Source organism: Geotrypetes seraphini, chromosome 3 (assembly GCF_902459505.1).
Source record: "Geotrypetes seraphini chromosome 3, aGeoSer1.1, whole genome shotgun sequence".
Taxonomy (NCBI): Eukaryota; Metazoa; Chordata; class Amphibia; order Gymnophiona; family Dermophiidae; genus Geotrypetes; species Geotrypetes seraphini.
In genome coordinates, this window is record NC_047086.1 from 201,041,184 (window position 1) to 201,066,777 (window position 25,594).

At 42.0% G+C, this 25,594-nt stretch overlaps 1 protein-coding gene across 1 annotated transcript in view; it reads right to left on the reverse strand.

The window, feature by feature from the left end:
• Positions 1–25,594, reverse strand: part of LIMA1 (LIM domain and actin binding 1) — a 198,674-nt gene that overhangs the window by 65,752 nt on the left and 107,328 nt on the right. Inside the window, 1 exon segment of the mRNA XM_033939149.1 lies at positions 7,280–7,331. Coding sequence (XP_033795040.1) covers positions 7,280–7,331 — 52 coding nt within the window.

A 25,594-nucleotide genomic window follows, 5' to 3' on the forward strand; every position in this document is an offset into this window, starting at 1 on the left:
ACGTTGTTCTCCCCCTGAATGTAGACTGCTCTGAGGAGGGCGTTGTGGCGCACCGCCCAGTCCCAGACTCGTAGAGCTTCCTGGCAAAGGAGGGCCGAGCCCGTGCCTCCTTGCTTGTTGATATAATACATGGCGGCCTGATTGTCTGTGCGAATGAGGATTACCATGTCGTGAAGTAGGTGTTGGAAAGCTTGGAGCGCATTGAAGATGGCTCTGAGTTCCAGTAGATTGATTTGGTGTAGTCTTTCCGCACTGGTCCAGAATCCTTGGGTGCGGAGACCATCCAGGTGGGCCCCCCATGCATAATTCGACGAATCGGTTGTGAGAACTTTCTGATGGGGGGGAGAGTGCATCAGCAAACCTCTGGATAGATTCGAAGAGGTCATCCACCAAAGTAGAGACTGCCGAAGAGCAGGTGTGACTAAGATGTGTTTGGATAGTGGATCGGACGTCTGATTCCACTGTGATGCCAGGGTCCACTGGGGAATCCTGAGATGGAGTCTGGCAAAGGGTGTCACATGTACTGTGGAGGCCATATGGCCCAGGAGCACCATCAGTTGTCTCGCCGGTAGGGTTTGGCGAGTAGACACCGACTGGCAGAGGTGAAGAAGAGACTCCATGCGTTGCAGAGGTAGGAATGCTCGGAGTCGGGTGGTGTCCAGGACCGCTCCGATGAAGGGGAGGGACTGGGTGGGTTGTAGATGAGACTTGGGAAAGTTGATCTCGAAGCCCAAATTCTGGAGGAAGTAGGTTGTAGCCAAGGTCGCCGAAGTGACCTCTGGGGCTGACGGGGCCTTGATGAGCCAGTCGTCGAGGTATGGGAACACCTGTAGACCCCTGTCCCGGAGTGCCGCGGCCACTACCACCAGGCACTTTGTGAAGACTCTGGGGGACGAAGATAGGCCGAATGGTAGCACTCGATATTGTAGGTGCAGATTTCCCACCCGAAATCTGAGGAACTTTCGGGAGGCCGGGTGAATGGGGATGTGAGTGTAGGCCTCCTTGAGATCCAGGGAGCATAACCAGTCATTCTGCTCGAGGAGGGGGTATAGAGAAGCCAAAGTCAACATGCGAAACTTCTCTTTGACCAGGAACTTGTTGAGGGCCCGAAGGTCTAAAATGGGTCGCAGGTCGCCCGTTTTCTTCGGGACGAGGAAGTACCGGGAGTAAAACCCTCGGTTCAATTGGTCTGACGGGACCGGCTCGACAGCCCGAAGCTGAAGTAAGGTTTGGACTTCCTGAAGAAGAAGGGCGGTCTGCGTCGAGCTTGAAGGATACTCTCTTGGAGGATGGTCCGGGGGGACCCGATGGAATTGAAGGGAGTATCCTTCTCTTATGATGGTAAGGACCCATAGGTCCGTGGTTATGGCCTCCCATCGATGGTAAAAAAGATGGAGGCGGCCCCCTATGGGAGAGGCTGAGTGCAGAACGGTGTCGGTTATGCTCCCGGGAGGGGAGTCAAAAGGGCTGGGGAGCCTTAGGTGCCGCCGGTGGCTGAGGTTTTTGCTGAGACTTCTGGGGAGGTTGTCTCTTTGCAGGTTGTCTCGCAGCAGGCGCTTGTCTGGGCATGTAACGCCGCTGGTAAATCAGGGGTGGCCTGGAAGGTCGAGACTGTTGAGGTTTGGGTTTGGGCCGCAGGATGGATTGAAAAGATTTTTCATGATCCGACAGCTTCTTGGTAACAGTTTCGATATACTCATCGAACAGGTCAGCTCCAGCGCATGGTACGTTGGCGAGTCTGTCCTGGAGGTTGGGATCCATATCGATTGTACGGAGCCATGCCAGGCGACGCATGGCTACCGCGCTTGCGGCAGCGCGTGCCGAGAGTTCGAATGCATCGAAGGAGGATTGCATCAGCTGGAGGCGTAATTGGGAGAGGGAGGCTACCACTTCCTCGAACTCGAATCGAGCTTGGTTGTCTATGAACGGAGTGAACTTGCGGAGCACCGGCAAGAAGAACTCCAGATAGGAAGAGAAAAAGAAATTGTAGTTCAGCACCCGTGACGCCATCATGGAGTTTTGATAGAATTTTCTACCAAATTTGTCCATCGTTCTCCCCTCTCGGCCCGGCGGTACAGAGGCGTAGACCTGGGAGGGATGAGAGCGTTTAAGAGAGGACTCGACCAGTAGGGATTGGTGGGAGAGTTGAGGGCCCTCAAACCCTTTATGGTGCACGATGCGGTATCGAGCATCGAGTTTGCTGGGAATCGCCGGTATGGAGTACGGTGTTTCGAAACACTGCATGAAGGTCTGATCCAGCAATTTATGCAGGGGGAGCCGCAGCGACTCCGTTGGAGGGTTAGGTAAATGCATGGTGTCCAGATACTCTTTGGAGTATCGGGAGCCCGTGTCAAGGGTCACATCCAGATCATCCGCCATTTGTCGGAGGAATGATGAGAAAGACAATTGATCCGCCAGCGTCGGTCTGTGGGACGGGCTGGAGGAGGAAGAGGCCTCCGGATCCATGGACATCGGGGAGTGGCAAGGAGAATCGGGTACGGGTGTCTCCTCGTACTCCGGTCCCTCCGGAGGGGATACCTCCGAGGAGGAGTATCCCATACGTTGCAGTTTTTTCTGCGGTGACACCTCCGAGGGGCGTGAAGAGTGCCAGGATGAGTGTCTTGATCGGTGCCCGTCTCGATGGCGGGACGGGGATCGGGATCGTCTGTGCATCGCATGGTCTCCCGAGGCCCCCAAGTGGTGGATAGGGCTGGAAGCGGTGGATCGCAACTGGGGTTGAGATGCGGATTCTTGCGATGCTACCCAAGTCTGGTAAGGAGTACGGAAGAACTCTTCCTGACTATGCCCAGGGCTTTGAGTATCGATCGGAGGTCTGGTCCCATGTAGGCGCGGAGGCGTAATGGGTTCTAATGGCGGCATATCGGTAAGCGAGGCTTGCCGCATGGGCATCGCCGCCCTCCCCCGTTCGTCCTCGTCGGTTTTCGAGGTCGAACGGCGTGGGGGAGGGGGAGGGGGCGGACCGCCCCTTTGGACCGGTACCGGGAGGTCACCCTGTATGGCAGCGATGAGCCCGGGTCCGATGGTCTGCATGAGCTCAACGAATTGAGCTTCCAGCACGGACCGTAGCGAAGCCGATAAGGAGGGATCCGCACCGAAAGGGGGTCCTCCTGCACGGTCATCGCGCTCCTTCGAGGCCGAGTGCTTCTGCTTAGTAGCTTTCGGCACTTTGATGACCACTGGTGGCACTGTGGAAGGAAGAGGTACCTGAACCGAGGAGACCGGGGCAGGCACCGACGTCGAGCTCGTGGATGGTGTCGGGGTGAACGATGCCGGTTTCACCACACTCGATGCAGGAGGGGTCGATACCGGTTTCGCCCGAACCGGGGAGGTATCAGATGAGGTGGAGGCTGAGGGATCCTTAGCTGCGTCCATCTTGAACATCGATTCCCACAATAGGCAACGCCGCTTGAATGAGCGTGCCGTAAGGGTAGAGCAAGGCCTGCACGATTTCGGAATGTGGTCAGGGCCCAAACACTGCAAACAGCGCCGGTGAGGGTCCGTGAGTGAAATCGCGCGTTGGCACTTGCTGCACTTTTTAAACCCGGTGATTGGCCGGGACATAGGCCGGAAAATCTCCGCCGCGAGGTCGAAGCCAGTGGGCCTGAGCCACGTGGCCGGCCCGTTCGACCCGCCGGAGGAAATAATCTTCTTTTTTTTTTTTTTTTTTTTACTGAAAAAGAAAAGTACTGTTAACTGTAATTAAAAGAAAGCGAAAACGCGGACAAGGAAGGCAAATTTAACTGAATTCAGCTAGCGCATGATGAAGTTGAACTTCTCAGCTCCGCGGAAAGAAAAGAACTGAGGAGACACGCCCGGATCTCCGGGCGGGAAGGCACCGGCGCATGCGCGGTGCGGGCATCTAGAAACTTTTAAGTTTCTACAAGCAACACGTGCTTGTGAGACGTCCGTACCGGGGCTCTGTCTGATGACATCACCCACTAGTGAGAATACCTGCCTGCTTGTCCTGGAATAAATATGGTAATAGAAACGCTTTGAAAACAGAGAATAGTGAAGTTTCTGGAATCCAGTGGATTACAGGACCCATGGTAACATGGATTCACTAGAGGTAGGTCTTTGTGAGACAAATATGATCAATTTCCTTGAATGTGTGACCAGAGAATTGGATAGAGGTAGTACACTAAATGTGGTGTATTTAGATGATTTTTAACACAGTCTTTGACAGTGTTCCATACAGGCATCTAATAAATAAATTGGGTGCCCTCAGGATGGGCTCCAAAGTGACAGACTCGGTCAGGAACTGGTTGAGTGGAAGGCGATAGATGGTAGTGGTCAATGGAGATCTGAGAAAAGGGATGTTATCAGTGGTGTATATCAAGGTTCGGTTGTTAGGCCCGTTCTTTTTAACATTTTTTGTAAGCGATATTGCTGAAGTGCCATCAGGTAAGATTTGCCTCTTTGAGGATGATACCAAAATCTGCAATAGAGTAGACATCCCTGACGGTGTGAACAACACAAGAAAGGACCTTGCAAAGTTTGAAGAATAGTCTGAAATTTGGTAGCTAAATTTAATGCTAAGAAATGTAAGGTCATGCATTTGGGCTGCAAAAACCAGAGGGAACGGTACAGTTTAGGGGGGTGAACTTTTGTGCACAAAAGAGGACAGGACTTGGGAAGAATAGTATGTGATGATCTTAATGTAGCCAAACAGATTGAAAAGTTGATGGCAAAAGCTAGAACGCACAGAGAGGGGTATGGCTAGTAGAAAAAAGGAGATATTGATGCCCCTGTGTAAGACTCTGGTAAGACCTCATTTAGAATATTGAGTACAATTCTGGAGACCACACCTTCAAAAAGATAAACAGGATGGAGTCTGTCCAGAGGAAAGCTACTAAAATGGTCTGTGCTCTTTGTCATTAAGGCGTATGGGTACAGACTTAAAGATCTCAATATGTATACTTTGGAGGATAGGTGGGAGAAGAGAGATATGATAAGAGACGTTTGAATACCTACGAAGTGTAAATGCACATGAGGTGAGTCTCCTTCATTTGAAAGGAAGCTCTAGAATGAGAGGGCAAAGGATGAAGTTACAAGGTGACAGGCTTAGGAATAATCTTAGAAAATACTTTATTGCAGAAAGGATGGTAGATGTGTGGTACATGCTCCCGGTAAAGGTGGTGAAGACAAAGACTGTGTCTGAATTCAAGTAAGCTTGGGACAGGCATGTGGGCTTTCTTAGGGAGAGGAGATAGTGGCTGCTGTGGATGGGCAGACTGGATGGGCTATTTCTATGTTTCAATTCTTAGGAGGCCTGGCTTTGATTGTAGATTTAGAGATTGCAGTATCCAGGCCTCCAAGAAGCCTCTCCGTTCTTTTTTTAATCGACTCTGATAAGCCCATGAGTCGAAGATTGCACCAATGTGACTGATATTTTAGGTCATCTAGCTTGTCCTCCAGGTCTGCAATCTTGGTCTGCAGCCTCTGTTTGTTGTCATGCTTTTACACACAATCTTCCAGAGTACAAAACCACTGTTGATATGCATTTAAATTGGCATGTAGAGATATTCCAAGCATCTATCCACCAAATCTAATTTGTCAGCAATTGTCTGAAGTTTAGCATCTAAAGAGGAACCCAGGGCTGATTATACTTCCCAACACAATTTCAGCTACCCAAGCTGAAATGATGAATTGCGGCCCTACAGAGTCCTCGTCTGCCGTTTTCTGTTCCCTTGCCTGATGCTAGTCTGTGTCTGTGAGATAATCTAGACATCGTTCAGAAACAGAACTGTGCAACATTGCTCAAAAAATTGTCTCAAAGCAAGGAGAGAACAGTTGATTTGCAAAATTATTCAAGTTTTGCGCTGGGGATGTCAAAATTATATCATGGGTATAGGAGCTCACTGGCGCAACATCATGCGACTCTAACATTAAAATTTTAAACATACACATGCTATTCAACTGGCACCAATGCATTAAGTACAGAACAGGAGAAATATGATCTTGGATCCACCTTTTGTTCCACAGGCTATTTAGGGATGCTGTAGAGCAGGGGTGTCAAAGTCCCTCCTCAAGGGCCGCAATCCAGTTGGGTTTTCAGGATTTTACCAATGAATATGCATGAGATCTATTTGTATGCACAGCTTTCATCCTATGCTAATAGATCTCATGCATATTCATTGGGGAAATCCTGAAAACCCAACTGGATTGCGGCCCTCGAGGAGGGACTTTGACACCCCTGCTGTAGAGGGAATCTGTTATACACTCTGCAGCGAGTGTGCCCACCAAGTTTTAAATTTCAAGTTTCAAGTTTTTTATTTTGTTTGATAAATCGCTTATTTAAAATTTACTAAGCGATGTACAGTTTTGTAAAATCAAGAATAGAAGACTAACAGGGTAGAACATATATTTTTTGACTTAACAAGACTAACATGAAACATAAAGAGAGCGGGGAGAAGTTACAATTTATTAAATTGAAAGAGAAAAACAAAATGGTGACAAGTAACTAGACTTAAGCAAACATATCAGATTGTACAGGGAATTGAAACCTGGCTTTGGCCAACTCCTGAACAAAGGGGAAAACCAACAAAATCTGCAGTGAAGGATGCAAAACAAAAACAAAGAGAACTGCAGAGAGACATACAATGATGCAGGCTAAATTTATTTGTATAAAATAATTGTGTGCGGTTAATAATACCACCTTAAAAACAAACCTAGGGACCCAACACGGTCCGTGTTTCGGTTAACACACCTTCATCAGGGGTCCCAGGTCAATAAGGGATCAAATAAAACCGCAAACAACAAAATGTAAAAATAACCCATAGCCTGATAAAGTAACAAAAAAACGGGAACAGTCCGTGGAGATTGGAAACACAAGGCCGCAGCCTGTAAAGTAGCAACCATCAGGGAACAATCCAAATGGAAACTCCTGCGTAGAATCTGATATGTTTGCTTAAGTCTAGTCACTGTCATTACAAGTGCTTTGCAAAATGGGACTAAAAGATGATTTAAAAAAATAAAATGATAATGTACATGCCCAGGTTGCTGTTCGTAAAGGTCATGGTGGTGTATATTTCACTAAACACAAGTGGAAAAAGCAACACACATACACGCTGTTCTAAAAAAAGAGAAGCTGCCATATTAGTTATCATATTTAGTGTTATTGCTCCCAATGTGGACCAAAATATATTGCTGGATACTTAATTGGGATAACAAAGGCAAGTCCATGCCAAGTTCACAAATGCTACAACACCAAAATAATTAGAAGGCAGGAGAAACTCTTCAACCCCCCCCCCCAACTTACTCTTATCTGCAGGATCCAGGAGTAGAGATGGGCCATTCTGTGTTATGGATACCTGCAAATATTAACTTAAGGTCAGTCAAGCACAAAAATTCTCACTAATCATTAGCCATTGAAAAGAGCATTTTTACTACTTCCATACTGCACCAATGTGAGACACGTAATTAACTGTATACAATGAACAGATTTTTATATAGGTTTTTCAATTTCATATTACTTTTGAATTATATGTTGTACCTTACCCTGGCTACTCTTACAAGGCAAGAAAGTGAGGGTGCCTACCAATGTGTGAGGGAAGGATTTCTTCTTGGACACCAGGTTAAGAGCCTCACAGATTACATCTGATCAGTGGTGTACCTAGCATATTTGACAACCAGAGCTGATCATTTAACATCCTCCTCCTCTATATAAAAAAAAGTTAATTTAGTAATAATCTAAAAGTCACAATCAAAGATGCACCTAAGAAAAGGCAGCATTTTGAATATTGCAGTGAGCACCAGAACATCAATATACCCATTGTAAAACTAAAAAAGCCAAATTAGTACACATCGATCCTGCAGAGTCAATGCTGACAGAAAACAATGTCTTTCATACACACAGAACACAGATACAATCTCACCCAGTATGGAATAATCATAAACTAAAAATAGAAATACATAGACAAATTTTAAACTGAACTGCCAGGAAGCCAGACTCTGCACACAATGCAACACCATAGAACCAGTGACAAAAGTTCCCTAATACTGTGCAAAAAATACAGAAAGCAGATGTAAATTTGAAAAAAAACCTGACATATAATTATCACTTTACAAATTAACAAATAGAAATAAAAAGAAAATTGGAAAATAAGAAAATACCATTTTATTGGACAAATACATTTTCAATTATCTTTCAGAGGCCAAAACCTTCTTCCTCAGGTCAGTACAGTATACTACTGTTACAGTATCCTGTCCTGACCCAAGGAAGGGGATTTTGGTCTCCAAAAATTAGTAAAAATGTATTAAAATTAGTCCAATAAAAGATTATCTTATTTCCACTTTCTATTTACAAATGTTTATCAATAGCTACTATACTACTTTAGAAAAAAGATTCTCTTTGTTGGTTTAGAATACTTGTCGTCATCTTTGGTTTCTGCATTCCTAATCTTCATACCTCCCCACCCCTTCCATATGGCATCTCCCACCCATCTCTCTCTCTGCCCCTTCCATACGGCATCTCCCCCCTCTCTCTACGGCCCCTCTCTCTCCTCTCTTTCTGCCCCTTCTGTACAGCATCTCCCCCCTTTCTCTACAGCATCTCCCCCTCTCTCTCTCTCTGCCCCCTTCCATATGGCATCTCCCTCTCCTCTCTCCATGGCATTTACCCCCTCTAACTGCTGCATCTCCCTCCCCTCTCTCTCTCTGCCCCTTCCATAAGGCATCACCCTCCCCTCTCTCTGCCCCTTCCATACGGCATCACCCTCTCCTCCCTCTCTCTGCCCCTTCCATACGGCATTTCCTCCCCTCTCTCTCTGCCCCTTCCATACGGCATCGCCCTCTCCTCCCTCTCTCTACCCCTTCCATAAGGAATCTCCTCCCCCCCTCTCTCTCTCTCTGCCCTTTCCATATGGCATCTCCTCCCCCCCTCTCTCTTTTTGCCCCTTCCATACGGTATCTCCTCCCCTCTCTCTCTGCCCCTTCCATACAGAATCTCCCTCCCCTTTCTCTACGGCATCTACCCCCCTATAACTACGGCATCTCCCTCCCCTCTTTCTCTCTCTCTGCCCCTTCCATACGGCATCTCCCTCCCCTCTCTCTCTGCTCTTTCCGTACGGCATCTCCCTCCCCTCTCTCTCTGCTCCTTCCATATGGCATCTCCCTCCCCTCTCTACATGGCATCTACCCCCCTCTAACTACGGCATCTACCCCCTCTAACTACGGCATCTCCTTCCCCTCTCTCTCTCTGCCCCTTCCATACGGCATCTCCCTCCCCTCTCTCTGCCCCTTCCATACGGCATCTCCTCCCCTCTCTCTCTGCCCCTTCCATATGGCATCTCCTCCCCTCTTTACAGCATCTCCCCCTCTCTCTCTGCCCCTTCCATACGGCATCTCCCTCCCCTCTCTCTGCCCCTTCTGTACAGCATTTCCCTCTCCTCTCTCTATGGCATCTCCCCCCCTCTAGCTACGGCATCTCCCTCCTCCCTCACTCTGCCCCTTCCATATGGCATCTTCCTCCCCTCTCTCTGGCCCTTCCATACGGCATCTTCCCTCCTATCTCTCTTTGCCCCTACCGTACGGCATCTCCCTCTTCTCTCTCTCTACGGCATCTCCCTCCCATCTCTCTGCCCCTTCTATATGGCATCTTCCCCCTCTCTCTCTGCCCCTTCCGTACGGCATCTCCCTTCCCTCTCTCTCTCTCTACGGCATCTCCCCCTCTCTCTACAGCATCTTCCCCCTCTAGCTATGGCATCTCCCTCCCCTTTCTCTATGCCCCTTCCATATGGCATCCCCCTCCCCTCTCTATAGCAACTCCCCTCTCTCTCTCTCTGCCCCTTCCGTACAGCATCTTCCCTCCCTTCTCTCTCTGCCCCTTCCGTATGGCATCTCCCTCCCCTCTCTCTCTACGGCATCTCCCCTCCATACAGCATCTTCCCTCCCCTCTCTCTCTCTCTGCCTCTTCCATATGGCATATTAGTGGGGGCATCACTCCTATTTAAGAGCTGGCAAAATTGAAGCCCCATTAGCTGTGCCTCTTTCTGCATTCTTTTGCAGTTGTTTGAAAGCCAACTTCACTCATACAACAAGGAAACAGGTTCTGCCTTTGCTTCTGTAGGAATTCTTGATCTTCATTTTTAAGTTCAGTCATAACATCTTTTTTTGAAATGTCATACTGAGTTCACTTTTAAAGATTTCTTCATTCTATCATTTTCTCGTTGACAAGTTCTGTGTTTCTTTAGGGACAAATACTCTGTGTAGTTTCTTCAGCCTCCTAACGAAAGAGTCTATGCGTTGTCAGTATCCTGGCTTGATCCCATACCACCAACTTATAGCTTTCCAGTAAAGCTTTTCCTTTGTCATAGTGATGAAAGTTGACCATTTGAAAATCATCCAGTCCACGTGTCAGTTTAGCAGTTGACAGCTGGTAGACTGACTTCCCAAGGAGTCAGTTTTTAGGTGCAGATCGTAAGCTAGACAATGACATACAAACTAATTATTTGCAATCATGCATAACCTGGAGTCACTAGAGGTAGATCTCAGACAAATCTGATCAATTTCTTTGACTGGATGACCCAAGGAAATTGATAGAGGATATGTGCTAGATGTGGTGTACAGTACTCCCCTGATATTCGTGGAATTCCGTTCCAGGAATGCCCGTGAATGTTGAAAAACCTCAAATAATGTTTTTTTTTTTTTTTTTTTTCTGTTTTTAAATTTTTATTCATTTTCTTATGTTACAACAAGTGTTTCAATAAACTCATTAGAAATTTGAATATACACACTTGATTAACTCATATATTAATATCAAATTTAACATTTCATTAGAAATTTAATATTATATAAAGTTATAATATTATGCAAGAAATCAAAATTTATATAATTCTTATTAGATATAATAATCCCCTTTCTCTCCCTCCCTCCCAATCATTAATACATAAATCAATTTTTATTGTAATTCATTCATATATTAATTATTATATAATAATCAGAATTAAAAGCCCACCCCATTCCCCTCTATTCAAATATCTTATCATGGGAAAAGTTAATCATCCATTAAAGAAATCTGTTAACGGTCTTCAGATTTTTCCAAATTCTATTCATGAGAAAATTTATCATTCTTTGCAAAAATCTTTTAATGGTCCCCATATTTTTTGAAATTTATTCATATATCCTTTATGTGTTGCAATAGCGAGTTCCATTTTATATATATGGCATACAGAATTCCACCAGAACATATAATTCAATCTATCATGTTGTTTCCAATTGAATGTGATTTGTTGTATTGCTATTCCAGTTAGGATAAATAAAAGTTTGTTATTACTTGATGAAATTTGGCTTTTTGCTCTCATGGTTGTTCCAAATAATATAGTATCATATGTTAAGGCTACTGGATTTTCTAATATTCTATTAATTTGGGGCCAAATTGATTTCCAGAATGATAAGATAAATGGACAAAAGAATAAAAGATGATCTAATGTCCCAATTTCAACATGACAGTGCCAGCATCTATTAGATTTAGAGCTATCAATTCTATGTAAACGTGTAGGGGTCCAAAATGCTCTGTGAAGAAGAAAAAACCAAGTTTGTCTCATAGATGCTGATACCGTACATTTTAACCTCCAAGACCAAAGTTGTGGCCATTGAGATGCACTAATTTGGTGTTTTATCTCAATGCGCCAAATGTCTCTAAGAGCATTTTTTGGTTTTTTATTTATAAATCCAGATATTATTTTATACCACTGTGCGGCTTTATGTCCTATCGAGTCCATCTGGAAACATAAGAATTCTAAACTGTGATATTTAGCAAGGTTTTTCCATTCAGGGAACCCTTCCTGAATAGATTGCTTCAATTGCAACCATTTAAAATATTGTGTTTTATTAAGACCAAATTTATGTTGCAATTGTGAAAACTCCAGCAATTTGTCATTTTTTATCACATCATCCAAAATACGAATACCTGCTATCATCCAATGTTTCCAGATGACTTTAAAACCGCCAATTTTGATCTTGGGGTTTAGCCATATTGTTTGAGTAGTTGATTTATTAATTGGAATTTGAGTTAGATTACTTATGTATCTTAGAGTTTTCCAGGTATCTATAAATATTTTATGATCTTTGTATAACTTTGGCATTTTGATACTAATTACATGACTAAGACGTAATGGAAATATAAGTCTCCATTCCAGCCAAAACCAGTCTGGAATATTATCAGTGGGTTCTGGGTGGATCCAATACATACCATGTTGTAAAATATAGGCTTGATGATACCTATAAAAGTTGGGAAAATTTACCCCTCCCTCCTTAATTGGTTTTTGCAACGACACTAAAGCAATTCTTGGTTTTTTATTAAGCCAAATAAATTTTGTCAAAATTCTATTTAATTTTGTATAAAAAGATTCTTGAAAGAAAATTGGTATCATTCCCATTTGGTAGCAAACTATAGGCAAAATCATCATTTTAACTGTTTGTACTCTTCCCCACCAAGATAAATGTAAAGGATTCCATTGCTCACAGAATTCTGTCACTTTCTGTATTAGACATTTTTCATTAATTTTCATTGTTTCATCTACTGTTTTTGTTATCCAAATTCCAAGATATTTAATAGATTCTTCCTTCCAAACAAAAGAGAATGTATCAAATAAACCTTTTGTACAATATACATTTAGAGGAAGAACTTCTGATTTATTCCAGTTAATTTTATATCCTGAAAAAGTTCCAAATTTCTCAATTAGTTCAAGTAGATATGGAATGGTAGATTCTGGATTTCTCAAATATAATAATAAATCATCTGCATAAGCAGATATTTTATATTCTCTATCTGAATGAGGTATACCTTGTATCTCCTTTGTTTGTTGGATAGCTAATATTAAGGGTTCTAAAACAATATCAAACAGCAAAGGAGACAAGGGACATCCTTGTCTAACTCCTCTTTGTAGACTAAATTTTTCTGAAAAAGTATTATTGATATATAATCTTGCAGAAGGGGAGCTATACAATGTTTTTATCATTTGTATGAATCCAGGACCTATACCAAACCATTCCATTGCCTGATATATAAAAGGCCATTCTACTCTATCGAAAGCCTTTTCTGCATCCAATGAAATAGCAAAAGTAGGTTCATTCATTTTCTTTGTTAAATATAGCATATGGAATGCTAATCTGGTATTGTGAGATGAATGTCTTTGAGCAACGAATCCTGTTTGATGCATACCTATAATGTGGGGGAGAGCATTAGCCAATCTTAACGCAAGTATTTTTGCTAATAATTTTCCGTCTACATTTATTAAAGATATTGGCCTATAGTTTGAGACCAAAGTGGGATCTTTATTAGGTTTTGGTAAAACAATAGTTAAAGATTCTGATATAGTGCCTTTAATACAACCTTTATTAAGTTGATATTGATAAAGATTTAGTAAATAGGGTAGTAAAAAATTTTGAAATGTTTTATAAAATTCAACTGTATATCCATCACCACCTGGAGCGGATCCAACTCTAAGGGATTTCAAAGCTGTTCCTATTTCTTTTATTGATATTGGTTCTTCTAAACTTCGTTTTATATGTTCAGGAACTTTTGGACCCTCTAACATTTTCAAAAATTCTAAACCATCTTTTTCTTTATTTTTATAAGTCTCGGAAGAATAAAGAGATTTATAAAATTTTAGGAATTGTTTTAATATAGGTTCAATTTGTGTAAATGTGTCTCCATTTTCATCTTTTATAGCTATTAATTTTGTTTTTCTTTTTTTTGTTTTAAGATAGTTTGCTAATATTCTTCCCGACTTATTTGAGTTACCATAATACAATGTTTGCTGAGAAAATAATTCTTTTCTAATCATTTTAGATGAGATTTCATTATATTTAATTTTTAGTTTTAATAATTCTTGTTGAATTGAATATTCCCATTTTTCTATTAATTTTGTTTCCAATTTTTTAATCTCTTTTTCTAAAATTAAAAATTGTTTTTTATTTTGTTTTTTGAGAAAAGCCGAATAGGAAATTATTTGTCCTCTAATTGATGCTTTAAAAGCATCCCATAAAATTTCTCTATTAATCTCATCTTTATCATTCATTTGAAAAAATTCTTTCATTTTTATTAAAAGATTTTCACAAAAAATTGGATCAGCCAACAATGTATTATCGAACTTCCAAATTGGTCTATTATTATTTTGATCTATAATTTTAATTTTTATCCATACTCCACCATGATCAGATAAAATAATAGGATCAATGGCTGCTTGTGTCACTTGCTGTGCTAGATGATTTGAAATAAATATATAATCTATTCTTGAAAAAGAATTGTGAACATGAGAACAAAAGGAAAATTCCCGATCATTAAAATGAAGTATTCTCCAAATATCTGTTAAATCACAAGATTGTATCAAATTTTCTAATCCCATAGATTTCATAACTCTACTTGGGTTTTTATCTAATAAAGGATCCATTACAGCATTGAAATCCCCTGCTACTATTAGATTTGAAGTAGCTAGTGGTAAGATCAGTTGTTGAAGGGTTTTAAAAAATTCATTTTGGTTCGAATTAGGGGCATATATATTAATCAACATCATGGTAGTATTTCCCATATTCATTTCCACTATTACCCATCTTCCATGAGTATCTGAAGCTTTTAATTTGAATGAAGCAGAACATTTTTTACTAACTAGAATAGCAACACCTGCCTTTTTCCCTATAGCTGGTGAGAAAAAACAGTGTTTGACCCAACCTCCTTCCAGCTTATTAGATTCAATATGTGAAAGGTGGGTCTCTTGTATAAAGCATATATCTGAATTTTGCCTCTTTAAAAATGATAGAGCTTTTTTCCTTTTTATCATATGATTTAGACCATTAACATTTAAGGACATTATTTTAAAATCCATTTATATTTTTTTTTTAATTTTCAGATAGTAAACAATAAATGGTTTTAAGAAAAAATTTTCCCAGTAATTTAAATATTTTATATCCTTTCCCCTCCCCTTATCCATCCATTTCTTATATATCCCCCCTCTATTCCCTCCCATCCCTCCCTTCCCTCCCCTTTTTATTATGAAAACTTGGATACGCAGATTGAGGTTAGATTTAAATAACTCCCCCAAGCTATTAATAAATTTATCTAAATTACTACCAAATTTTTTTTTTTTTATACATATCAATAGATTTTTAAATCAAATTAACATATAAAAAAAAAATATCTAAATTACTATCAATTTTTTTTTTCTTTTTTTTTTTACATATATCAATAGATTTTCAAATCAAATTAATATATAAAAAAAAAAAAAAATTTAGTCATAAACATTTTTCATTAATTTGATCCTTCTTAAAATTTAAAAGATTTTTATCCATATTTGTATATTTTTTTTAAGTTTATAAGGATAATTCATTCCAAATGAAATAATATATAAAATTATATCATCATATTATATAAATTTTTGTATATGATAAAACAATTTGTAAACTTAAGTGATTAAATAAATAAATATATTATTTAAATATAAAACATTGTTCATCCTCTATGTTCATATGATATACTCTTTATGATTTTAAGAACCTTTCTTATAGATAAATGAAGTATTTCTATTTTAATTTAAAAATATTAAGATCAAAAGAAATTCATTTTCCCATTACTGTATTCCAAAGTATCAGAGTTTGTTATTTTAAATTTATCCACTATAAATATTTTGTATGAGGAATATATATATATTTTTATATGAGGAATATTTATGAGATATAAGAGAATCCATAAAATAAAATCAAAAACTTATCCGGTAAACTTTCGTTTCAGATTGAGATTTTTTGTATATATTTTCTATTGAAACGCAATCTATTGTATTTGAAACGCAAGTTTAGCCGGAAGTACCGCCTCTTACAGGAAATCACCCGATTAAACCAATCATGTTATGATTGAAGGATGGCTCTGTTTTCTCTCTATACTCCGCCCCCAATAGTTTCTAACCAATCAGCACATCCCTTATTCTTTTGTCAAAGAGAAAATCTTCCTTCGTCACCATTTCAAGATGGATCTCTGTCCAGTTAAGAGTTTTACATGTAAGTCTATTCTTGTTTAATAGTTCTAGAATTGAATTATGTGGATTTCTTTAGATTTTTATTTCTTCTTTGCTTCCTATTGAGAACGTTGCATGCTGTTCAAATTTTTTAATTCGGTCCTCGTGCAAATTTTCCGTTGTCCTGAGAGTTTTGAATCTTTAACCGATGTTTTCAATTTTCTTCTATATTGAAAGATTTATTTACTATATGAGTATATATAAGTAAATAAATATTAAAAGTAGCCATCAATTGTTTTTAAGTTGTCATTGGTTGATCAAGTTGGTCCATAAATTCTTGTAGTTTTTTGGGTTCCATAAAGTTTTGGGTTTTGTTAGCGATAGTAACTTTCATTACCGCTGGATAAAGGAGACCAAACCTAGCTCCTAAGGATCTCAGTTGGGGTCTCATGTCCAGGAATTGTTTTCTTTTTGATGCTGTTTCTTTTGCAAAGTCTGGTACAATATGTATCTTTGAGTCTTGACATTTTAGATTTTTGTTTTCCTTGGCTAGTTGACATATTTCTATTGCATGTTGATGTCTTAAAAGTTTAAATATTAAAGTCCTCGGTCCCGTTTGAGTATTGTTTCTTTGTGTTGGAATCCTATGTGCTCTTTCGATTTCCAATTCTGTTTTAAATTTTAATGGTAATATTTTAGGTAGAAATTTTTCCAGAAAGGCTATCGGATCGTTTTTTTCCACTCCTTCCGGTAGTCCAATAATTCTTAAATTGTTCCTTCGCTCACGATTCTGGCTATCTTCAAGATTTCTTTTAATTTCTGTCACCTCTTTCCAAATGGTTTTGCTGTATCTCATATCTATGTTTAGTTGTTCTGAATTATCCTCCAATGTAGAAATTCTGTTTTCTGTCATGTCTACTCTTTTTGTAAGGATTGCGGCTTCTTCAATCGCTTTTTGTAGTTTTTTATTACTATCTAAGACAATCTCTTTTATTTGTCTCAGTTCTTCCATAACGTCGAGATTTTTTTCTGACGGCAGCGGCACTTTAGAGGGTGTACCCGGTTCTGGTTTCGACCTCTTGTTGCTTCCTGTTCCAGATACTCCGGCTCCCAAGTCAGCTTTATTTTGTTTGTTTGAAGCCATGTTCTGATATATTTCAGTATTTTCTTTTTAAAATATATATTTTTTTGGTAGTATTTCTTATATATATAGCTTGTTTATGCGGAGCTACTCTCTCACCCAACCATCAGAGTTCGCGTCCAAGCCACGCCCCCAACTCAAATAATGTTTTTAGCAGGTGAGACAGGACAAGGCAGTTGGAGAGGCAGGAGAGGGCAGCCGGAGTGCCGGATAAGATTGATTGGTCTGCCTTCTATTGAGTGAATGTAGTTCACCTTATTTTCATTGGTTCTTGAAAATGACGATGTAATTTGAATACTATTGGATATTTAAATGTTGGCGTTCTCAGCCGACGGCGCCATTTTGAAAGAATTTCAAAGCCATGCAGAGAGTTGTGCTCCGTGAGTAGGTTGCTGTGACTATTTAGTACCACTTTTAAAGTTCATTTTAAAGTTCGTGTTAAATAATATGCTATTATAAGCTAAAATTGCCGTTTTTTCAACATTTAGGTTCTGCTAAATCACTATCCCCTGACGAAGCCTAGCAAGGAGGCCCCATCAAGTTTTTTCTAAGCAGTTCTGACACTCCTCTACAGCATTCATTAAGATAAGTGCTTTTCTAAATTATAGGCACTATCTTTAAATGATTTATTATGCATATTTGAAAATTTACAAAATATTTATAAACAAAAAAAAAGTTTAAAAATTTTTTTAAAAGATACAAAAATTAGATTAATGACTTGGTCTGGGCCAATGATTGAGACTTAGACCTGCAAATTCATCTAGCAGTCTACTGCCCGACATTCAGGTCTCTGAGGCCCACTCCTAGAGTCAAGTAAGCTCTTTTGGGTGCATGATACCATAGAGTGTGTTTTCATTGTTGGATATTTACCTGAACACCCTTTATTGTATGTGTTTTTGGATGATCTTAAGGTGGCCAAACAGGTTGAAAAGGTGACAGCAAAAGCTAGAAGGATTCTAGGTTGCATAGGGAGAGGTATGGCCAGTAGGAAAAAGGAGGTATTGATGCCCCTGTATAAGACTTTAGGCCAAAAGAGACTACGAGGAAAAAATAGCCAAGAAGGCAAAAAAAAAAAAAATCAAGCCGTTCTTTCGATATATTAAGGGGAAACGACCCGCGAAGGAAGCGATGGGGCCGTTGGATGACCATGGAATAAAGGAAGTGCTAAAGAAGGACAAAGCCATCACCGACAAACTGAACACATTTTTTTGCATCTGTATTTACTGAAGAGGATTACACACAACATACCGGAAGCCAACAGGCTATACGCAGGAAACAAAGATGGGAAACTGACAGGGTTGACGGTCAGTCTAGAAGATGTATGCAGGCAGATTGATAGGCTTAAAAACAATAAATCCCTGGGACCGGATGTCATCCATCTGAGGGTAATCAAGGAACTGAAAGGGGCTATAGCTGAACTGCTTCAACTAATAGCCATTCTGTTGATCAAATCGGGAAGGATTCCAGAAGACTGGAAAGTAGCGAATGTTATGCCGAGCTTCAAGAAAGGTTTGAGGGGAGATCCGGGAAACTATAGACTGGCGAGTCTGACCTCGGTACCCGGAAAGATGGTAGAGGCACTGATAAAAGGACCGCATCACTGATCACCTAGACGGACACGATCTGATGAGGACCAGCCAGCACGGATTCAGCAAGGGAATATCTTGCTTGACGAACTTTCTGCACTTCTTCGAGGGAGTAAACAGGCAGATAGACAAGGGTGACCCGGTCAACATTGTATATTTGGATTTTCAGAAGGTGTTCAACAAGGTTTCGCATGAATGACTACTTTGAAAAATTGCGAGCCATGGAATTGAGGGTGAAATACTCATGTGGATTAAAAACTGGTTGACAAAGAGAGGGGTAAATGGACAATACTTGGACTGGAAAAGCGTCACGAGTGGAGTGCCACAGGATTCGATGCTTGGACCCGTGCTCTTCAACATATTTATAAACCTGGAAATTGGTACGATGAGTGAGGTGATTAAATTTGCGGACAATACGAAGCTATTCAGAGTAATGAAAACGCAGAAGGATTGCGAAGACCTGCAATGTGACGAACACACTCGAGAAATGGGCTGCAACATGACAAATGAGTGTAAGGTGATGCATGTCGGTAGCAAAACTCTTATACACGAATACAGGATGTCTGGTGCGGTACTTGGAGAGACCCCCCAGGAATGAGACTTAGGAGTACTGGTTGACAAGTCAATGAAGCCGTCCGCGCAATGCGTGGCTGCTGCGAAAAGGGCGAACAGAATGCTAGGAATGATTAAGAAGGGGATCACAAATAGATCGGATAAGGTTTATCATGCCGCTGTACAGGGCCATAGTACAGCCTCACCTTGAGTACTACGTCCAACACTGGTCGCCTTACATGTACTACTCAAAAGGGTCCAAAGAGCAACTAAAATGGTTAAGAGGCTGGAGGAGTTGCTGTACAGTGAGAGGTTAAAGAAACTGGGCCTCTTCTCCCTTGAAAAGAGGAGGCAGAGGGGACATGATCGAAACATTCAAGATAATGAAGGGAATAGACTTAGTAGATAAGACGGGTTGGTTCTCCCTCTCCAAAGTAGAGAGAACGAGAGGGCACTCTCTGAAGTTAAAAGGGATAGATTCCGCACAAATTTAAGGAAGTTCTTCTTCACCCAGAGAGTGGTAGAAAACTGTTACGCTCTTCCTGTAGCTGTTATAGGGGAGAACACCCTCCAGGGATTCAAGACAAAGTTAGACAAGTTCCTGCTGAACTGTGGGAGCAGACTTCTGGGCACGATGGACCACTGGTCTGATCCAGCAGCGGCAATTCTTATGTTCTTATGAGATCTTGTTTAGAATAGTGTGTACAATTCTGGAGGCCGCACCTTCAAAAAGATATAAAAAGGATGTAGTTGGTCCAGATGAAGGCTACTAAAATGGTATGCGATCTTCATCATAAGGCGTATGGGGACAGAAGTAAAGATCTCAATCTGTATACTCTGGAAGAAAGGCGGGAGAAGGGAGATATGATAGAGACATTTAAATACCTATGTAATGTAAATGCGCATGAATCAAGTCTCTTTCATTTGAAAGGAAACTCTGAAATGAGAGGGCATAGGATGAAGTTAAGAGGTGATAGGCTCCAGAGTAATCTAAGGAAATACTTTTTTACAGAAAGGGTGGTAGATGCATGGAACAGTCTCCCGGAAGAGGTGGAGACAGACTGCGTCTGAATTCAAAAGGGCCTGGGATAGGCACGTGGGAGGTCTCGGAGAGAGAAAGAGATAATGGTTACTGTGGATGGGCAGACTAGATGGGTCATTTGGCCTTTATCTGCCATCATATTTCTAATCACCTACATATACAACACACAAACAAATAATACATGTCTAATCAAGCTGAAATTTGACACATGAGTAAGACATACCAAATGGAGACGAGATTTGACAAGGTTGATGTTTTTGCATACTACCATGGCCCACCCTACTGTACAGATATTCAGGATTGGAAACTACTTCAGATGGAAGCTGGCTTTTCTAGTTCAACACTATTCCTGAATCTGTGGGTAGTCAATCCCTTCTCACAATAATTGTAGAGAACCTTATTAGCATTCTTTTGCTCCACCTTGCATCCCTCTGGGCTGTCCTCCAATTCCTCAGTGGTCTCTCTACAAACGAGATGGTAGGAGCTGGTCTTTTCTGCTCACGTTTATTTTTCAATTACATTCTGCTTTTTTGACCATTTGTTAGGCTTTTTAGTGCTGCAGAGAATCCCAATCTTGGGATATCTCTGGCTGCAGGAGTGTGCAGACTCTGAGGTCAAGGGTCTGCTTCCAAGGGGCAGACTGCTTTATATGCACCCACTTTGACAGCTTGCACTACAAGTTTGGGAGCTTGGGGACTAATTTTTTAGAAGCAAAGCTTGCCCCAGGTTCATCACCAGTGGGCCTGAATGCATGGTGAGTGGCTTTGTGGTATTTTATTTCCAGGATCGGGCCGACTGCTTCCTCCCCCCGTTTGCATGTGTGAGGTCCAGTGGGGGTTGATATCTCTAGCCAGCTCGTTGGGCCCAAGAGGTAGTCTGAAGACACAAGCAGCCTGGATTCCAGGCTTGTTGAAGCAGTTCTTCCTGTAAGCTGTTTTCAGCTTCAAGACTTGCAGTTCCCAGCATACAGCATGGCGGAGTGAGCAACAGGCTGATGGCCTAAAAAACTAAATCGGAGGCGTTCTTAAAATTGTTTCCGGTGCAATAGGCGAGACATTCTAGACAGGTGGGTTTTGTCCCCATAGCCACGTGCCATCTACAGAAGCAATCCATTCTTGATTTTTTTCTCTGTGCTTCTGCTGTACCTCACTGGGCTCCTTAGCTCTACCTACAGTTTTTCCCTTCTGCATGCATGCCAGCAACAGTGTGTTTGTTCTGCATTTACTTCATAGGAGCTTGGGGCTGTCCCCATCTTTCTCCTTTTGCTGAATAAAAGTTCAAGCACAGGCTGTTAGGCATCTGTAGGAGACTCGACGGTGTCTTGCCAGTCTCCGAGTGCGTCCGTCAGTACGCAGAGGTAGAGGTGAAGTCAGGCATAGGTTCTGACTAGCAGTCGAAGAGGCAGGGATTCTCCGATTCCAGCTACTGTTAGAGAGCTGAGGCAGGCTGCAGCACATTACAACATAGGTCACAGTAAAGGCCACTACAGCCCGTTAGGTGAATCAGGAGAGGTCTGAAAATCAAAGTGGTAAAAGCGGAAAGCGTAGCTTGTTTTAAGAAAGGTTTGGACAATTTCCTGAGAGAAAAGTCCATTGTCTGTTATTTAAAAAGACATGGGGAAGCCACTGCTTGTCCTTGATTGGTAGCATGGAATGTTGCTACTCCTTGGGTTTTGGCCAGGTACTAGAAACCTGGATTGCCACCGTGAGAATGAACTACTGGGCTTGATGGACCATTGGTCTGACCCAGTAAGGCTGTTCTTATGAAGTTTTAAGGGTTTCTGCACGTCACCTTGTATTCCCCCACTTGAAAAATCCTAAAATCGCCATTTTTGCACTTCATTTAATGTTAAAAATTTCATGATTTTGGCGCAAATTTCTTAGCAGCAGCCATATTGGATTTTTAGCAATCTTTTTTTTTTTTTTTTTTTTTTTTTAAAGTTCCCTGCTTCTCCAAAACTGCCGTTTTGTCTCAAAACTTGTTCGGATGGAGTCCCTGGGCTCTCCTAATGTGAATTCTTGCCAGAATTGTGCAAATTTAGCGACTTAAGAGCATCCTTGTACTGCATGGGGCAGCCAAGCTTAGCCCCTCCCATGCTTAAGCAGGCGATATAATGCTTGGCTTGCTCAGTGGGATGATCTTTATTTTCGGGTTTTGGCATGGCTGCTAGTTCCGTGCGCCTGGCTACGGATCCTCAGCCTAAGAAATGCAAAATTAAGTCATCTGAGGTTGACTCTATGCTTCAGGAGCCGGAAGCGCTCTCAGAATTTATGAAACATTTGTAGAATGAGTTCAAGGCCGCCATTCTTCCCATGTACAGTCCCGCTCCGCCTAAGATATATCTCTCAGTGGCATTGCTTCTATGGGCACGTCCTCAGCTCAGTCAGCTATTGTTCTTGCGCTGCCTGATCCTAATCTTGGAGATCCTTATGATCAAGACCAGCTTGTTGATCCCTTATTTACAAGTGCAGTGCTTCTCAGGACGGAGGTCCAGGGACTATGTGCTGGATCTGCGGATTCTTCAGGGATTTTAGAACCTGGGGACATCCCCACAGTTCTGTGTTTATTTAAGTCTGCAGCTTTGGTTCTTGTTTCGGAGTCTTTGCAGGAGTTGAATTTAGTCACTCAGCCGGCTCTGTCCACTTCCTCCTCCTGGCTTTGTGGTGTGCACTCGTAGTCTGCTTCCTTTCCCTGGCACCCCGAGCATTCTAATCTCGGAGAAGTATAACTCTCTGGAAACTGCTCTTAGGATAGCAAGAGCCATGTCTTGCTTATATCCTCTGGCACAAGAGTGCCAGCAGCTTCTGGGTCAGCCTAGGGTGGATTCTTTGGTTGCGTAGGCAACAAGTGCACCTCTCTACCCAGTGAAGGTGGTTTGGTGCTTAAAGATATGTAAGACCACCATGTGGATGTGGTTCTCCGGAGACTTTGATATAGCTGCTTTAGGCGTCCTTTTGTAACATGTGCCTGTCTCTTTCAGAAGCACATGCTAAAGAGCGAGGCTGTGGATCCTCCTCAACTTCCTTTGGCTGGATCAGGTTATGTTGCTGACGCACTGTATGACCTTTATTCAGGTTTTGGCAAAAGTGTCAGCGTACTCTTATTTCTGCCCACAGGATGCTCTGGATCAGATAGTGGGCTGGTGATTCCACTTCCAAGACTACTTTAGCTAGACCTCCCTTCAAGGGACAGTTATTTTTTGATGCCGTGGCCATCTTGGATTTCACAGTTCGAAGATAAGCCTCTTATCTGCCTTAAAACACCATGATTTTGCTTAAAAGCAAGTGTGATGGACTCCTCAGGCCAGGAAACTTTGGTTCATGCCAAATTTGCAATGGATGGCCATCTGAAGATAGTTCTTTTCCCATGTGCCACATAGCGATGATGGGGTGGGAACCACTGGATTAGCCTCCTCTAGTCCGTTGGGAAGTGTTAGTGCCCAGATGGAGCGAGGGCCATGAAAAAGTCCAGGTTCGATCTGGGAAGCAGCACAAGTGTGTCCCCGCTGAAGTGCAGCTGTGGCGCTGCCGCAAAACCCCAAAGAGGAGCTTGTGAGTATCTACAGGGGCCATTTTGGATGTCTTAGATGGGGGTTTTCAATATGTTTGAAACTTACAGGATTGATAAGGACCACATGAAACCCTCGGGGATCATACTATGCTGGTGCCAGGGGTCCCCCCCACCAAGAGAGCAATTCCCCAGCAACAGTGCTATATGCAAACAGTGAGGCCCAGTCTGACCATGACTGGAATGGAGAGGGCTTTCTTTCAATGCCTTTACTTTACCAGTCAGGATCCTTTGTATTAGGAGATGCTGCTTCAGCTGGAGATGGGGTCGGATCCGGACTGGTGGAGGCATCTGATCTCAGATAAATACTCCACAGGCCTCTACTACACAGTGTTTGCTTATAAGCAGCACAAAAGCACAGATAACCTGTTTTCTCACTCTTCAAGATATTACAATTAAGCTCACGGAACATTGGGACAACGGACGCTAGTCTATACGGCTGGGGTGCACATTGCGAGGAGCATCAGCTAAAGCCATGGTAAGGCTTTATCCGATGGATGCTGAATTTAAACAGCTCTTTGTTCCATCGAAACTAGATTCTCTGGTGGTGCAGGTTACCAAGCGTAACTCCATTCCCATTGAAGGCGCATGGACCACAGGCTGGATTTTATTCATAAGCTCCAAAGCTGCAGCCTCAGGTTTAAAAGCAGCTGCAGTGGCACCTTTTGCTACCCAGACTTGCCACTCTAAGTTGCGCCAAGATCTGGAGACAATTGCTGGAAGGGATAACAAATTTTTAATATCTGGAGTGGATTATATAGCTGATGCTCTGTATTGATCTTTTCAGAGTCGTAAGCAAAATGTTTTCTTATTCTATTTCTTCTCGTAGGATGCTATAGATCAGACACTGGGCAGTGCATTTCTCCTCCAAGGTGACCTTGTGTAAAAGGTCTGGACGATCTTATGACCAGTGTGCAGGGTCGCAAGTGGAAGTCTTTACCGGACAGCAGACCTCGAGCCCTTAGAGGATCAGATTGCGGTACTTTTTGGACCTCCAGATGATATCACCAGTTCTCAGGAGAGCTTTTGGACCAGAGATCTTTTCATGATCCTAGACAAAAAGTTTTGGAGGAGCCAGGCACCCCCAATCTTCAAGATCCCACTCTAACATTTCCCAACAAGCAGTTTTGATGCCAAGCTGTCAGCTGAGCCTCCAGCAAAGGAAGGAGGTAATTGGCCTATTGGGGAGCATGGGCAGAGATCACCACAGATCTCTGGGTACTGGACATTATGTCTTTTGTCCCCTCCTGGACCTTTTTTCTAGATTCTCCAGCTGGGAGGCCAGAAAAGAAATGAAGAAGAAAAAATGCAGCCAAAGTCTGAGCAACAGTGCAAAAGCTGCCGGATCTGGAAGCCATAGAGCCCTTGTCACTCCTTGTCAGATGAAGACTTCATAGTGCTCAAGAGAGACTCAGAAGACTGGCAGCTGATTCTAGACCTCAAAACTGTGAATGTGGCCCTCAACATACTTGTTTCCAAATGGAGATGTTGAGGTTGGTGATTGCATCAGAGGCACCAGGTGAATTCTGGAATCTGTTATCTAAACTATTAATGATGCAGCAGAATGAGGGATAAGTCTCATTGAAAAATACAACAATACTTTGACAAAAGATGAAAAACAAAAGCAATTTGTTCTTCGGCTAGTGGCCAGCCACCAAAAAGTTTCCTTCTGCATCAAAGATGGCTCTTATGTTATAGACATGTTGATTATTTGCTGAGTGCACAAGAATTACAATAT